Consider the following 12178-nt stretch of genomic DNA (forward strand, 5'->3'; position numbering starts at 1 on the left):
TGCTGTCTGCTAAGTTCTGTTATTGTCTGTTTCTTCAGCTCTGATTCAAAGCCATGAGTTTTCTCACCGGATCTCGTTGACTGTCGCTGACCTTGGAGATAACGTGACTTTGACATGTTCACGCTCTGGGGATCAACCCAGGTTTTTGTTCTGGCACAAGCTGAATTTTGGAAATATGTTTCAAAGGGTTGCTGTGGGATATTTGAACAGAACAACACTTGAATATCCCTTTAACAGCTCAAGATTCAGGTTCACAAAACGGCATGATGTGTATTCTCTGACCATAAGAAATGTAAGAAAAGAAGATGAAGCAACATACCTCTGTCAAGGAGGATCTTCAATATCAATGGTGTTTTTCAATGGCACACTTTTGGCTGTGAATGGTAAACCATATTCATTTTATTTAATTTTCTATATCTGTGTCAACAACAAAACAACTATAGTTCTATTTTTTTCATTTCATGTGAATCACACAGATCCTAAAAACCAGAAGAAATCGGTCTACGTGAAACAAAGTCCAGACGTGGAGTCGGTCCAGCTGGGAAACTCTGTGACTCTGAGGTGTTCACTTGTCTACAAGAAGGAAGAAAACACGAGTCGGTGTCCAGGTGAACACCGTGTGCACTGGTTCAGAGCTGGATCAGAATCCAATCCGGGCATCATTTACACTGACAGTACCTGCAGTGATGGACAGGAGGGAAGGAGCTGCGACTACCGTCTGTCCAAAACCATAAGAGAGTCCTCAGATGCTGGAACTTACTACTGTGCTGTGGCCACGTGTGGACAGATCCTGTTTGGTGAAGGAACTCAAGTGGAGACAAGTATGTGTTCTCAGTTTTATCAAAACAATTGAAGTTTTAAAACCGTATTTAAATAGTACATGAATGAAATGGTTTATTCATGCAAAGATCTTATGAGACTGTTTTTTTTTCTAATTATAGCCTGAGCACTGACTTTGACTTTGCGTAAATACTTGTGCACACATTCAGAAATCTCAGCAGTAACTTTTGTGAAACAGTGTTATTTATATATTTAAAGGAATAAATGTGACCCATCTGCAGAAATCAGTCGTATTGCACCTGATGGTGTTTGACAGCAATATGGAGCGTAATATTACTATGCTCTGTAATATATGTCACCTACATGGAGAAAACAAGTAAATGGAACAATCTAAGTAATAAACCAATGTTTTATCATAGGTTAATGTAATTCGGGCTGTATCTCGGATACAGTCCAAGGCACAATAGGACTGATTTCGTGCAGATGGGTCACAAATGGAGAAAACAAAGTAAAATCCCAGTTTATCTGTTGGTATTGTACTGTGTATTACTTTCAATACAATCGTCCCACAATCTGTTCCCAGCACACTCGTGATCTGAATGACGCATGGCATTTAAATTTTATACCTAATATTAAATTCTGATGTCTTTATTCTTAACTTACCAAAGCAAAGTTAAAAATANCAGGAGTACCTAATTTACCAGCTCATAGTACAATGATACTCAAGGAAATACCTCTAGAGACCACAATATGCCAGAACAATGTGGTATTTCTGCTGTTCAGCTATATTGAGTAAGTTCTGATGGTGTTATGTTGGAGTGACTGATAGATTTAGGCCTAACACGGGTAAAAACAATCACATATTGCACACTGATATGTGTGACATATTGCATGCTGATATACAATTTATAATTTGCCAACTTCTTCAATGCAAAAATCACAGGCTTTATTGGCTATGTGCAATCCAACTTGAATAATTTTCTTGACACAGCAGATGTTCATTTCCCTTCTCTTGGTCTGGAATTGAAGACATGATCCCCAAACTGGCAACAATGTCCACTTTTGATCAACAGATGTCTCACAGAGAAAACACTACCTTCACAAAGAACAGTGCATTGGAAGAACTAAACGGCCACCAAAACCACCATGACCAGCTTCTGTCCCTGCAAACCTGACGCCACATCAAAAGAACTCCACTCTCTGACAATACCACAACTCACACCGAAGCAACTGTCAAGGGGAAAAAAATGTAACGCATCATGCAGTTTAAGCATCAATAGCAACATGGAAATAACAGAGATGTGACAGAAGTTGTAAATGATTTAAAATTCACACACTTCCAACCATTAAGACACACACTTGGATTACTGTCAAAATGGTCAGAGTGCGTATGACTGCTGTGTAGTTTGCACCAAATCATAAGGCAAAACATTCTTGGTGAAAGTAATTTTACTCAGCGTTGTAATCAAAGTGAGAGTATCACCAATAATCTGTATCATTTGACTTGTGTGTTGCTACCGTATGTGTAAGGGGAAAGTCACAAATTTACCAAAATGGCCTGTGATCATCGAGATCAGCGAGTCTGAATTAAAATACAATGGACAGTATATGACTGGTATTACATAATCAAAATGTAAAATGCAATCATTTAAAATAAATAATTTGAATTCATGAATTTATCTCCACATACAACATAATTGAATTTCCCTTCTGGGATGAATAAAGTATTTTTCATTTCATTTCATTCATTCATTTCATACCTATTTATGAATAAGTTAGAAGGTAACAAGTTTAAACGCACCGTTGAGGAAAAGATGGCTGTAATTGTCTTACTACACTACATAAAATTACAGACAGACAGTGCTTACATCCTTGATGAAAAGATGAATTAAAATAATTCACGGACGCGTCACCTTAATGTCTCTTCACAGGATCTTTGCTAGTTTTTCAGTGAGTAATAGGTCAGACTGTCTAATGCAGCCACTTGGTAGCAGACAGCAAAAAAACAAACAAACAAAAAAACATTTCCAGTCTCTCCCTTATAACTCAGCTTTTTGTCTTTTAAGGTTTCCTTGTCCTGTTCAAATAGAGCAATGTCCAGCATAATTACTGTTTATAACAATAGTGGATTCAAGAATGGTTCCTGTACCCTGGAGCAGAAATCAAGGTACTTTGGTGTTTGTGAAGAGTTTCAGAAATATTTAAATTACTCCGGCTCAGTTATGTTAAGAAAACAGTTCCACACCTGTTCAGCTCCCTTTGGTACAAGTATGAAAATTATACATCTGCTTCTTCTCTATTCTGGTACATTCTGGGTGAAAAGCCATGAAAGACAAGTCGAGATGACAGTAAAACAATCTGTGGATGTTTTTGGTGACTAGTAAACCTGACAACAAAAACTACAAATCTGCAGCAATTCTAGGTTGCACTTAGATCAAATGGTAGCATCATCAAGCTAATAGTCCCACAATGACAATGCTGATTCAGTGATGTTTCATTGGTAGACGTTAAGGTTTATTTTCAAATACAGGGTGGTTACTTTATAAATGTAATGCACGGCAAGTACAGAAACGGCTGAATTATGAGCGAGAACAACACTGTTTAAAGCCACCTGCTTTTCCTCAGACTAAAAGGAAACACCCACGCTCATACTGATATGTGCGTTAGCTTGGTTACCAAACTATCTGTNTCATGAGAGCCCGTACAAAAAACACAGCTTTTTTTCCCTCATGGCCGTGAAGCGACTGCTGCAGGAACCATGACACTCCCAGTTTACAGCTCATTGCAAATGCTCTTTTGCACTTTTAATAGAGCATTTATTTTATTGCAATTTTATTATTTATATCACCTTTTAATGTTTTTTTTTTCTTTCTTAGAACTGAGACCATATTAACTGATACAAAGATGACGCCAAAAAAATGTGGTTGTATTTTTGTACAACGACAATAAAGCTTGTTATTATTATTATTATTATCATTACCGTTAATATTATTTTCTATGATTTCAGAACAAACATGGGACCCAGCAATCATTGTGCTTGGGACACTGTTGGCTCTCTGCTTGGTGGTGATTTCAGTCCTTGTTTTCTCAAGAGACTAAAAGTAAGTTTTGCAACACACAAAAAAATATAATAAGTTGTGGTTACAGGACTTTTTGTATTCAAAAGTTTGGGAATTCCTGGATCCAGTACATCACTGACAGACTTGTAGACACCAAATTTGGGGTTGAGTCCAGAAGCCTGTTTTACTAAATTTGCAACATGCTGATCAATGTGAAATTATTCCCCTTTCACTGATTTTGACATCTCCTGGATAAAAAAAAACCAACAAACAAAAAAAAATGCCACATAGAGCCCAGTGCGTCATCACACTGGAGTCCAGAGGGCTGTATTATGAAGCAAGATTAACGATTTAGTGAGATGGGTTGAGCCTAAAGCCAAAACTATAAATGTTATCAGGGTGGCTAGATGGTAACTTATGCTGCACAGCTATCCTGCTCCAGAGGAGGTTCTGTTCAGAATTGGGGGATTTAAATTGGCTCTAAGGAGCATCCCTTTTTCACTAATTTGTTTCCTGACAATTCTCTAAGAGCAATAGATTTTCAGTTACAGGAATATNTTTTATTGCTGTCTGTATGTTTGTGTTTTGACAATTCAGTCTTTTGGGGCCAATCAGTGCAAAAATAGCTCCATGAGAGGTCAAAAGTCACTTTTTCAAGGGTCGAAGGTGGATTTGTGGTATTTGGTGCAGATAAGTAACCATGTTGGGGTTTCCATTGGTGGTGTTATATTTGACCTTGGATGATATTTCAAGGTTAAGCTTTGCCACTTTGTCTTTAAAAAAAACATTGCTGTGAATTGGATATTTCACTTGTCTGTATTGCTATTGGAGTCGTCCTTCCAGGCATCTGCAAATATTCTGTCGGCCACAATTTAAAACCTGCAGCATCCAGTTTGCACTGATAAGGCTTCATGGCATCATGATTCATTGTATAAATGTAATTATAAGACATTCCTGAAAATCATTAACACAGCAGCAGGTCATCAAATATCCAGTCAGCACTTACAAATAGACTTTTGACAAATTGTTTAAAAAAAAAAAAAAAAAAGGGTTTGAAAGCCTACACATGATGTTGTTTTCACAGATGATTTTAAGAAAGGAAAGAGTACTGACAATGTTATTGTCTGACTTCAATTTGTAGGGGAACAGGCTTGTTTGGTACAGACTGCAGCAAAAATTACAGAATTTTTAGTTATGCTTTTTTTTTTTTGTAGAGTTTTCTTCTTTTCACAACATGCCAGCACCAGAACGTCACTGCAATTCTCATATAGACAACAGGTGACTGCCATTTAAAATAAATAAATAAATAAAAAAAAAATAAAAAAAATGGAGAATCCGCAAACTGTTCAGAGCCAATTAGGCTTTCACCCTACAAATGTGTTCATGTAGGAGGCACGAAACAGCACAAAGACGTCAGTGTTCAGCCAAATAAAGCAAAAAGTAAAACCAACAGCTACGCAGTAAGGCCTCGAAGCCACACAGAAAGCCACAAAAAAAAAACATTTAAACATCAGGAAAAAAAATATCAGCAAGCAAATAAAAAGCCAAACCAGACAAACATGAAGTGTGTGTGACTCACGGTACAGCTCAGTGTCCATCTTTACGTCGTTCTGTTGCTGTGACCGTCACCATGTCCGCCATCTTTGCCAATTAGTCCCAACATCATTAGCAGCACTAATAAACAAGTTAACTCAGTTGTTTCGTCCTAATGAGGCGAATTCTCGGTACTATGNTTAGCTTGCCAGGTCATCATGACCTGCACACACACCTACAAGCTTACGCACAAACTTACAAGCTCACGTCTTTCTGCTTCACACAATCATTTATCCCAGTTGCTGCTTTCTGTCGTCACACAAGATTGTTCCATTTGTACATGGATTCAATTTAAAACGTCATACTTCCCAGTTTTATCATTTTGTTGTGCATGAATCTAATTTAAACATCAACACAACATTTCCCAGTTTTGTCATTTGTTCAGGTTAAAAATCCCACAACACACTGTAATTGTTACTTAACTTAAACTATGGTTTATGAGCCCCTGTAGACTTCAAACATGCTCTGAAGGATCACTGGCTTCCCCCTGTTCTACCAGGGTCTCAGCAACATGCTATGTTCTTGCTGTATGTTCAGTACGCTATACATTGACATTGCAGATATGAAAGAAATGCTCTCAAAATAAAAATGCCACTTTGCAGAATAAATACATTTATCAGTGGGGTCCTGATTAGCAAACTGACACACACACACACATACGCACACGAACTGTACCATTACAGATTTAACTTAACTTTGGTTTAATCAGATTAAATTAAAGAGGCATACAACTGAGGAGAAATGTTTATTGTTTGAAAATTGCAAAATTTACAGCATAATGAACAGCTAAAGTCTCTAAACAGCAAACAGTCTTCATTAAAATCAACTGGAATATTTTCTTAAAATTGTTTAAAAACTGTTGAAATAAACTTCTGTCAATACAAAACTCTGCAAATATAAACACTCCTTTAACATGAATATACAAAATAAAGTTATACAAGTAAGTTTCACATATACTTAGCCAACTTTTAAAAAAAATTATAAACAGTATAGGCAACAAAAATTTGGACGCTGCAATCTATTTACTAAACTGTTATTTATCCAACAATAATTCTTCCTTTTTTGACAGAGTTTTACAAAAAAAAATCCACCAAATCTGCAAGAGACAGGTAGAATATAAACAACAGGTATTTACATGTCACTCAAGGGAAACTTTTTCTATGTAACAAAACTGAACATGTTTCTAAATATTCCCATATAACATACCATACAAACTTAACATCAATGTGGACCTTCAGTGTGTATGTTGTTATTCATACCCCAAGACCCTGACATCAGAGTAGATGCTCTCTCCCTCGACTACTTTTGCACCCTCTCTTACGCGTCGGCCAGCTTTTTTTCTTGTGAAGTTTGGGACAGAATAAACCAATGAGTCTTCTTCTGTCTGTAGAAAAACATCGGAAACATAATTAAATGCTAGCTATGAACACAAATGTACCAGTGCAATATCTCTGAAAGAACCTACCGTCTGTCTTCGTTGAACACCACTGGTTACTGGAGCATTTATTTGTGGGGCAGCAGCAGCTGGATGAACCAGGAATAATATCAGTAAGGACGAACAGAGTTTCATTATACACTGATAATAAAGTGTAGATTAATATAATGCAAGAAAGTTTACCATTGAAACAATCAGATTTCTTTGTCTTGATGGTATAAATCAGTAGGGCTATGACAATCAAACTGATGACCAGAGCAGCACACAACAGAAACAGAACTGTATTGACCCTCTCACCAAATGCTGAGATGTTGGCTGCTGAAAGAGAATAGGATCAAACAACAGAAATCTATGAGCAGAGTACAAAGTTAAAACTTCAAATATGAGCTTTGAATATGTTTTTGTCAACTTAAAAGGCAAGATTAAATCACAACCATCAAAATTGAAATGAAAAATAGGTGGTTACCTTCAATGTCCAGCTTTGCCCCATTTCCAAATAATATCTGTCCACATGTGGCCACAGCACAGTAATAAGTCCCAGTATCAGAGGCGTCGACGTCCTGAGAGAAGCTGTAGACACATTTCTGAGAAGAGTGAGACTCGGCACTAGTCTCACATTCACCATGACTGTTTCCATGAACATAAATTAAACTGGGATGAGATTCATCTGATCCGGCTCTGAACCAGAACACCCTGTGTTGTTCTGGACATGTTTTCTTCTCAGAGGTGGAGAAGACTGAACACTGCAGAGTCACTGGGTCTCCTGGACGGACTGAATCAGATGGGACGTCCTGGACGACAGCAGTGATATCTGGTTCTGGACCTGGGAAATGAGAACAAACAGAACAGTCAAATGGATTTACAGAAAAATGAATGGCAAGTGCTTAAGTGCTCATTCGAAATTATGAACAAAGGACGCCACCAAAATTACCCATGACAATTAAATTTGTTTGCAAATATGAAGCAAACCAGCAACTTCAGCAAATCAAAAACTGAGCATCAAAAAGGTAAATATTGATCCATTTACCTTTGACTGTAAGAAAAGTAACATTTGAAGATGATTTTCGTCGTTCAGCCATTTCTTCACAGTAGTAAAGAGCAGTGTCGCTCAGCTTTGTTTGGGTAATACGCAGAACAAACGTTCCATTCCCTAGCTTTGCTGTGATGCGAGGAGTCTCATTAGATATGGCATGACCATAAAAGTAAGTTGTTCCCAAAACCTCAGGCAAGTTTCCAGCAACAAGCCTGAACCAAAACAAAATTCCTCCTGCTGTAGAGTTACGGCTACATGCTAGAGTCACATCTTGTCCAACGCCAACAGTCTTCGTTACAAAGCTCAGGTCGTCTGTGCAACCTAAAAAACAATTTGAATACACATTTAGACAAAAGCTACTGTAACAAGCCAGCAATAATTGAAACCTAAGAAATGTGAAGTGAAATCTGTCTGTATACTTACGCCCGATTGTGAACACAAGAGACACGCAAAATATGATCAACATGTTCTGGTTAATGCAAGTGAATTGAGATCACGCTGCAATATGATTGATCTTAAAGTGTCTGTCTAATGGGAGGAAACAATGAAAAGGGTGGGAACAATTCTAAAATGATCTCATTGGTCTGTTGAGTTTTAAGTGTACCATGAAAGTGGAAATAATCTAAACCACATCTTTCCAAACATCATATACATGACAGCAAGATAAATTTGGTTTTGACAGTGTGTCATGTAAACCAGTGACTCGGTGCTATAATTAACATGACCGATTTCTTTTGATCAAAATTTCCTGTGAAGAAGCTACCAACAGTTGCCTTATTGCAGCAGAAAAGGATATACGTACTTTTTTACAATGGCTGTAATGTAACATTAACATGGATAGCAAACAATTCTGAAATTGCTTCTAAATCATTTAAATACTAAAATTCTGCTCTTAGCTTTGACATATATGTCCTCCAAACCGATCAAGGAGCAAATAGAGATCATCACATGAAATATTAGACATTAAATGACATTTCTCCTGTGTGATGTCAGTTTTACTTTTATTGATATAAAGGTTTGCTGTGATTCCTGACCAGGATGTCTATGTGAGGACAACAAGACCAAGAGCAGTTAAATCTATGAAGTGACATCATGAAGTTACGTGTTAGTTTCTCTACATGTGCTAAAATAATGAGGCTGTGGACAGTTATAGAAATATTGCCTGTTCCACAAAACTCCAGTGAAGACCTTTTTGTACATTTTGCATTAAACACAAACATATTTGCACCATAGCACAAAGGCAGGAATATCCAATGGCATCAAAACACAGAATATTATTACACCAAGGTTTAGCATCTGTAATCTGTCCAAAAAATAAATAAACAAAAAATACTGGTGAAACAAGGTTAATCCAAAATTAAACAATTCAGATCTATTTAAATTGTTATCTTATATCTCCAAATTTGACTGACTACAAAAAAGCCACTATGTGGTACCTGAGTGTTGATGGTGTTGCATCCTCACTACTGTAACAAAACATCACACACACCAACACCTCCCTTCTCTCTTTCCATTTGTGTTGCTGCCATCATGTGGTGGAAAGCAGTTGGTGTGATGTTTCATTTAGAAAACTATTTTACAACACGTTCATTCAAATGAAACAAAGTCTTTTTTGGATTAATTCTATTTGAATTTGTTTTTGATTTGGGGCAGCTTTGAGCCCAATAGACTACAAAAACCCCTGTAGTCTTCATACAATTAGACATTAGTGCATAAATACAGGTGTTGTCTGTTGACGATGTAATGTGTATTTCTTGTCTTGCACAATGCGTCTGGGTGGGTCAACTGCTTAACAACGCTAAAGATGAACTCTGAACCTTGTGAAGAAGTCGTAGTTTCAGGCTTCAGAATCAGAGATTGTAGTTTTGTCTTATCAAAAGATTCTTTTAATAATATTTTTCTAATTTGAGTTTAAAAAAAACAACAACAATCTGGTCAACAGTAAGAAGGTAGCATATTAACATAGCCAGAGCACTGAGTTTTAAGTTTGGCATAACTCCTATATTCAAGTTCTGCTCTGGTATTATGAGATGCTAACAAAACATGATACATCACTCTATTTTTAACAATTTTTCCACATTTTAACTTTTCTGACTTCAGTTCATATACATATGTTAAAAAGTAACACATTTTTAAATAACCTATAGTTTAGACGTGTCATTGAGGTGTCTCTTTAGTCTCGTCTGACAATAACATTGATACAAAGTCACAAGTCATGAAAACACACTGATCTTCAGTCACAACACCCGTTTGGACTTCATATTTTTCACAAGTAGCTACAAGGCGAGAGTACCAATTAGGCAAAACAGGAAATTTCCCCATACTAGTTTCTCGTACCCTCAGGGGTGTAAATGCATTCACAGAAACATTTGTGCCATNGAATTTGCAGTAATTTTACTCAGCGTTGTAATCAAAGTGAGAGTATCACCAATAACCTGTATCATTTGACTTGTGTGTTGCTACCGTATGTGTAAGGGGAAAGTCACAAATTTACCAAAATGACCTGTGATCATCGAGATCAGAATCAGTCTGAATTAAAATACATTGGACAGTACATGACTGGTATTACATAATCAGAATGGAAAATGCAATCATTTAAAATAAATAATCTGAATTCATGAATTTATCTCCACATACCTATTTATGAATAAGTTAGAAGGTAACAAGTTTAAACCCACCGTTGAGGAAAAGATGGCTGTAATTGTCTTACTACACTACATAAAATTACAGACAGTTCTTACATCCTTGATGAAAAGATGAATTAAAATAATTCACGGATGCGTCACCTTAATGTCTCTTCACAGGATCTTTGCTAGTTTTTCAGTGAGTAATAGGTCAGACTGTCTAATGCAGCCACTTGGTAGCAGACAGCAAAAAAACAAACAAACAAAAAAACATTTCCAGTCTCTCCCTTGTCTTTTAAGGTTTCCTTGTCCTGTTCAAATAGAGCAATGTGCAGCATAATTACTGTTTATAACAATAGTGGATTCAAGAATGGTTCCTGTACCCTGGAGCAGAAATCAAGGTACTTTGGTGTTTGTGAAGAATTCCAGAAATATTTAAATTACTCCGACTCAGTCATGTTAAGAAAACAGTTCCACACCTGTTCAGCTCCCTTTGGTACAAGTATGAAAATTATACATCTGCTTCTTCTCTATTCTGGTACATTCTGGGTGAAAAGCCATGAAAGACAAGTCAAGATGACAGTTAAAACAATCTGTGGATGTTTCTGGTGACTAGTAAACCTGACAACAAAAACTACAAATCTGCAGCAATTCTAGGTTGCACTTAGGCCAAATGGTAGCATCATCAAGCTAATATGTTTCACTGGTAGACGTTTAGGTTTATTTTCAAATACAGGGTGGTTACTTTATAAATGTAATGCACGGCAAGTACAGAAACGGCTGAATTATGAGCGAGAACAACACTGTTTAAAGCCACCTGCTTTTCCTCAGACTAAAAGGAAACACCCACGCTCATACTGATATGTGCGTTAGCTTGGTTACCAAACTATCTGTATGGATTTTTTTTTTTTTTTCCATAATACAAATCTAAAACAAAAAAAAAAAGTGTTGAGCTAAATGTGTCACACAACCACTGCTAAAAAGCCTGTGGTTGAAACACAAGTAGCCCCTTGTCGAGGTGGGGGGGGCAGACATCAGAGACGTTGTGACTGTTGGTGGTTTACACCTTCTTTATTCAAGCCATCTCTTGTGGTCAATGTTAACTGCCATGTCTACACCAGCAGTGGAGAAACTGGAGAGCATCACTTTTCTTACCAATAGTCAATTTTTGTTTCTTTCAGTCATAATCATTAATCATATTCATATCTCTCTCTCCACCGCTGAACTTGGAATTCAGCTGAGGCCCTCACTTAGCTTGCCAGGTCATCATGACCTGCACACACACCTACAAGCTTACGCACAAACTTACAAGCTCACGTCTTTCTGCTTCACACAATCATTTATCCCAGTTGCTGCTTTCTGTCGTCACACAAGATTGTTCCATTTGTACATGGATTCAATTTAAAACGTCATACTTCCCAGTTTTATCATTTTGTTGTGCATGAATCTAATTTAAACATCAACACAACATTTCCCAGTTTTGTCATTTGTTCAGGTTAAAAATCCCACAACACACTGTAATTGTTACTTAACTTAAACTATGGTTTATGAGCCCCTGTAGACTTCAAACATGCTCTGAAGGATCACTGGCTTCCCCCCTGTTCTACCAGGGTCTCAGCAACATGCTATGTTCTTGCTGTATGTTCAGTACGCT

General features: G+C 37.1%; 2 protein-coding genes across 2 annotated transcripts; one reads left to right on the forward strand and one right to left on the reverse strand.

The window, feature by feature from the left end:
• Positions 1–19: 19 nt before the first annotated feature.
• On the forward strand, positions 20–3879 carry LOC103374375 (uncharacterized; the record flags this gene model as incomplete). The annotated part of the gene is made up of 3 exons (XM_008304452.1): positions 20–383; positions 477–821; positions 3788–3879. Coding segments are annotated over 3 exons (801 nt in total), but the record flags the coding sequence as incomplete, so codon positions are not given.
• A 2381-nt stretch (positions 3880–6260) lies between these two features.
• LOC103374374 (uncharacterized) lies at positions 6261–8046 on the reverse strand. Its single transcript, XM_008304451.1, has 5 exons — positions 7895–8046; positions 7334–7690; positions 7051–7185; positions 6898–6956; positions 6261–6816 (listed from the first exon to the last, which is right to left on the reverse strand). The coding sequence occupies exons 1-5, from the start codon at positions 7944–7946 to the stop codon at positions 6682–6684; spliced, it is 738 nt and encodes a 245-aa protein (XP_008302673.1). The 5' UTR covers positions 7947–8046; the 3' UTR covers positions 6261–6681.
• Positions 8047–12178: the final 4132 nt, after the last annotated feature.

This window comes from Stegastes partitus, unplaced genomic scaffold (assembly GCF_000690725.1).
Source record: "Stegastes partitus isolate 25-593 unplaced genomic scaffold, Stegastes_partitus-1.0.2 Scaffold2226, whole genome shotgun sequence".
Lineage (NCBI taxonomy): Eukaryota > Metazoa > Chordata > Actinopteri > Pomacentridae > Stegastes > Stegastes partitus.

Bases quoted from the DNA above. Each gene is read 5' to 3' on its own strand.
- LOC103374374 (XM_008304451.1), bottom strand. From the start codon at position 7,946: ATGGCTGAACGACGAAAATCATCTTCAAATGTTACTTTTCTTACAGTC. The intron at 7,186-7,333 runs GTAACCACCTAT...ATTCTCTTTCAG, and splicing joins GGCAAAGCTGGACATTGAAG to CAGCCAACATCTCAGCATTT. The intron at 6,957-7,050 runs GTAAACTTTCTT...TGGTTCATCCAG, and splicing joins GAAATCTGATTGTTTCAATG to CTGCTGCTGCCCCACAAATA.